This window comes from Oncorhynchus nerka, linkage group LG6 (assembly GCF_034236695.1).
Source record: "Oncorhynchus nerka isolate Pitt River linkage group LG6, Oner_Uvic_2.0, whole genome shotgun sequence".
NCBI lineage: Eukaryota > Metazoa > Chordata > Actinopteri > Salmoniformes > Salmonidae > Oncorhynchus > Oncorhynchus nerka.
In genome coordinates this window covers 77,386,887-77,391,779 of record NC_088401.1, presented here as the reverse complement: position 1 = coordinate 77,391,779, position 4,893 = coordinate 77,386,887, and the positions used below count along the sequence as shown (strand labels likewise).

Sequence of the window (4,893 nt, the reverse complement as noted above, 5' to 3'; positions counted from 1 at the left end):
TTCGATTGGAACGAATATTTAACTGCATCATACCTGCCAACATTGTCTGATCCAATGCATTTGACATTTACAAATTACAACTTCAATAATTATGTAGGCCTAAATGGACCTATCTTAATTTATCTAAATTAAATGCCAAGACGAAAAAAATGTGTCTACGTTTGTCTAAGTCACGCACTAATTAATGTATCTTGAAGGGCGGGTTAATTGAAAATATTAACGGCCTAAAGATTGGCCTAAAGATTGGCTACAATTGAACACAGCGTAACAATATCGACATCCATTAGGCTAAGAATCAATTATCGACGATATCTAATTCGATCATTTATCAGATCAACGACTAAACCAGTTAATCTTTCCAAGGTAATTAGTCAGCGCCATTAGAAAGGTGTTAAGATCACCCAATATGATTGACAGGTCTCGATGACAGCGGAAAGACGCCAGTCCCTAGTGCTAATGCGCGTGGCGTCTGCTCGCGCTACTCTCCCGACAGTCCACATACACAGGAACCGTCACAGACTCATTAGATAAAACACACACACAGCCCCCGAGAATATCCTCAACTAGCCAGTCCAGCGGAAGTTTTTAAGCAGCCTTATCTATCGCTTTATCTAACTAGAGATGTGCTGAAGACAGACGGTTCGGGGAGGGAGAGAGGGAGGGACGGAGGGAGAGAAATACATTTTACTTTAAAAAAAAACATTTTAGTAATTTAGCAGACGCTCTTTTCCAGAGCGACTTACAGTAGTGAGTGTACTTTTTCGTCGAGAGAGAGAATGCATTAGGGATATGAACCACGTGAAACATGTCATGTTCAATTTGGGCAGTTGACACAGAGAGTGCTTGCAAAACTGAGGTCAATTTAACTGAAATGCCATGTTATTAAATTAATGAAGGCCTGAAATAGAATGAACTCAAACCTGGTCAGATAGTCCTGCAGGTCCTAGGCCTGTCTGTCACCAACTGTGTATAGCCTTTAAACTTTTATTGAGATTGGCCACAACAGACTGCAGCCAACTCGATGTTAATTGTTTACACACCTTAAGAGGGAAAAATAAGTCATGAAGAAAGAAAAAAAGGATTTCCATGCGCTGCACTGAGGCTTGTCTGAGTTCCGTTTACTTTATTTCACAAATTATGGCTGTACGAGACACGGCAGGGTTGATGCTCTCTCTACTTCGCGACCATTCATCAGTTTTCGAGGCGCGCAAATAGTCTTTAAAACTATAAACACTGCGAGCCGGGTCGGAGACAGTGGGACCCATTTAGTTCCCGGGATCTATGTTAAACGATGCTGGAGATAAAACAAACGATAATACTGTCTGTCTCGGCACCGCTGTCTCCACCAGCATTAATAACGAGTGTGATGCCAACCCTGCGCAAGGTACTCTCAGCGCGTCGTGGATTCTTTACGCACACCAATTCTCTCCAAAAACCTTGTCTTACAGTTATTTTATTATATGCATTTTTATAGAATAACTTGAATGATCGAATACCTAGGCCTACGATAGGCCCTACTTATTTCATAATACATGTGTACTGTGTACCTAGCCTGTACATGATGGCTGCAAGTAGGCCTACACGAATGTGTCATAAGGAATGACTATAGAAATTATATGGCATGTGTGACACTCCTGGCCCGGCTGTGCTGCGTGGGTGGGAGGGTGCTGGTTTGTTGTCGTCTGTTATCACGTCCTGATAGCCAGGTCAGCGGCAGGCACCAGGATTTGTGCCCGACAGACAGACATGGTTTCGGGTTCCAGTGTAGCAGCAAGACCATAGGGACCAACGTGTCTCTTCGTCCCTATGGTCTTGCTGCTAGGGAAGTTATATTCTACTTAGCTTTCAACAATATACATTTTAAGGGGAAATGTTAATAAAAACTTAGAATACATTCCAACCATCGACAAAAGGCGTGTTTGTGACCGTGCGTAATTGGACTGAAGTTGCATTCTGGATTCAGAAGCAACACGGACATGTAGGGTTACCTTACTTGCTATTGTTTTGACGTCACCGGAACTGCGAACACCAATAGGAAGTCCCCTAACAACGTCTCATGAGAGATTTAACCTCCCCCTCTCTCCCCCTGCGTCTCAGAAAAGAGGCCAAGAAAAGTTAGGGACTCGAGTTGATAGTCAAAAATGCATTCTTCAGTCAAGATCCCCCTCGGTTAAACAAATGAGTACTTGAGCTCAGTAAATATTACCAAGAAGAGGACATTTTGAAATCATCGGTTTGTTACCATTTATATGTCAGATCAACTGTTCATTGGCAATGTTTTCGAGCCCCAGTACGTCCACACCCTTCTCCGTTAAGGATATATTAAACCTGGAGCACCACACTGGTGCTGAGGACCTGGTCTCACTGGACATCTCTCCACGGATGGACTGTGCCTTACCGACCTCCTGCATGCTGGCCCGTCTGAAACAGGAGCCTCTCCGGGAGATATCGTCTGGAAGCTCGCTGTTTGGAGAGGAGCTCCATGGTGTTAAAGCCAACAGAAATACTGACTTCAACTTCGCCGCTGCCTTTTATGGGAAATCTTTCTTAGAAATGGATATCAAGGATGGGAAGACGGACAGCTTGGAGGGGAAACACAGGAAAGGTAAGAGTTTATATGATATTACTAATAGCCCTACGTAGGCCCATGTGGAAATCTGAATAGTTATGCAAGTAACGAACAGATTTGCGTCAGGCACAATCTAAAAGCCTTTTAAAAGATGTGTGTGCTAAGGATATAAGGCATTTCACACCTGATGCAATAGTAATTATACTCCTATATTATACCCTTATTCACGACTAGCAACAGTCATAAGGAGGCCTAATCTATTTTACAATAAAGGAGAAACGTTGCTAATTGGAGTTTAGATTGAATTATGTCGTCAGGATACCAAACAGTTTCAAGGAAGTCTGATTACAATTTATAAAATATAGCAGTCACCTTCATAATTGACTGAACCCGTTTGACTTTTGGACTCTAGGATGTAGGGCAGACCTAGAAAGTGTGTTTAATTTCTTAAACGTCTGATAAAGTATCTGAGCTGAATTCCTATTTTTGGGTCCTTTATACAATTTAGCGTACTGGAATGAAATGTTTTTCTTATTTTTTTTGTTTATTTATATTCCACTAGACATGTCCTACATCTCTCAGAGCGAGCCGGTGGAGGACCTGAAGTCAGAGGACCCGGATCGAACCGCCAAACCCCGGAAGCGCAGGAAGCCGCGCGTGCTGTTTTCACAGGCGCAGGTGTATGAGCTGGAGCATCGCTTCAAGCAGCAGAAGTACTTGTCGGCTCCGGAGAGAGATCACCTGGCCGGGGTGCTCAAACTGACCCCCACACAGGTCAAGATCTGGTTCCAGAACCGCCGCTACAAGTGCAAGAGACAGCGACAGGACCAGAGCCTGGAGATGGTTGGTATCCCGCCGCCGAGACGAATCTCAGTCCCAGTGCTGGTCCGAGATGGGAAGCCCTGCCTTGGAGACTCGACGACCTATAATACTTCATATAATATGGGCCTCAACCATTTCACGTATAACAGTTACCCAGCGTTCAGTAATTATCCCAGTCCTGGCTGTAATATGAACCATGCGTGTAACTATCCCACCACTGCGGTGCAGTCTATCCAGCCCTCACAAAACAACGGGAATTACATGAACTTCGGCGTGGGAGAGTTAAATAACGTTCAAAACACGTTTCCGTCCGGCAATGGAGTGTCTTCTTTACATGGAATCAGAGCGTGGTGAACGAAGTATCGAAATATAACATTATCATCAGACAAATTAATGATGTTTTAAATTGCATGCGCTTTTACACAATGGACTCATCGGCCTCGAGTGTTGTTATGTCCTCGTTATAGTCCATTTACTGTACTTCGACTGGCAAACTATTGATGCATAAACTAAGTTCATTTTATTTGTACTACTAGTTCCTGAGATGGAATAGGGAATTCATAATTGTAAAGTTGTATAAGAGATGCAGGTTATTACTTCAGTGGGAATAAAACATATGTATACAATTTGTCAGTGGACATATTTCCCTCACTATAGCTATTTTCCGTTATCTTTGAGATCACAAATGTACTGTGTGACAATTATATTTGTAGGTATTTAATAATACACGTATTATTTGTAAATAAAGCTTTTCCTGCATCAAATTGATAGGCTACTTCACGTGGGCAGACTACAGGACATATTCTGAGTGGGGAAAAAAGTATGAATTAATATGAACAAACAACTAGAATGGGATACAATTCGATATCACCTGATTTATTTATATCATCTTCAATTGCTTAAATATCAAATGTAGCCTATCGACCAATTATAATTTTAGGCCTAGTGCTTTCATAAAACTATAGCCTATCACTACGAATTCTATCGACCATTAACAATTTCAAAGGCTAAATGTATTATTACATTTCTACTACAGTCATATATATATATATATATATATATATTTTAAACTTATATTACTATTATTCTTAATTAATCATGGATTAGCCTAATTGTATTATTATTATTATTATTCATATATAATAATAGCATACAACAGTTGTCAAATCAAAGAGGAAATAATATGTTCAAGATCCCGCAATCTTTGCATTTAAATAATTATTAAATTAAAATCAAATTGTATTTGTCACGTACACATGTGTAGTATATGTTATTGAGAGTGTAGCGAAATGCTTGTGTTTCTAGCTACAACAGTGCAGAAACACTGGAAAACAAAATTCTCCAGTATTTGTTCTTCAATTTCACTACTCACTGTTATACATTTTGAGCAGGCCTATCCTAGCATATAAAGATACAGTATGTCAGTGTGTTTAATATTAGGAAAATCGTCCATCACTGTAGACCATAGTAATTGCCTTTGTCTATAGCCAGCACACATTACA

General features: G+C 40.8%; 1 protein-coding gene across 1 annotated transcript; it reads left to right on the top strand.

Moving 5' to 3' along the window:
* The first annotated feature begins 2,163 nt into the window (after positions 1-2,163).
* LOC115121565 (homeobox protein Nkx-2.5-like) lies at positions 2,164-3,837 on the top strand. The gene is made up of 2 exons (XM_029650668.2): positions 2,164-2,605; positions 3,132-3,837. The coding sequence occupies exons 1-2, from the start codon at positions 2,275-2,277 to the stop codon at positions 3,743-3,745; spliced, it is 945 nt and encodes a 314-aa protein (XP_029506528.1). The 5' UTR covers positions 2,164-2,274; the 3' UTR covers positions 3,746-3,837.
* Positions 3,838-4,893: the final 1,056 nt, after the last annotated feature.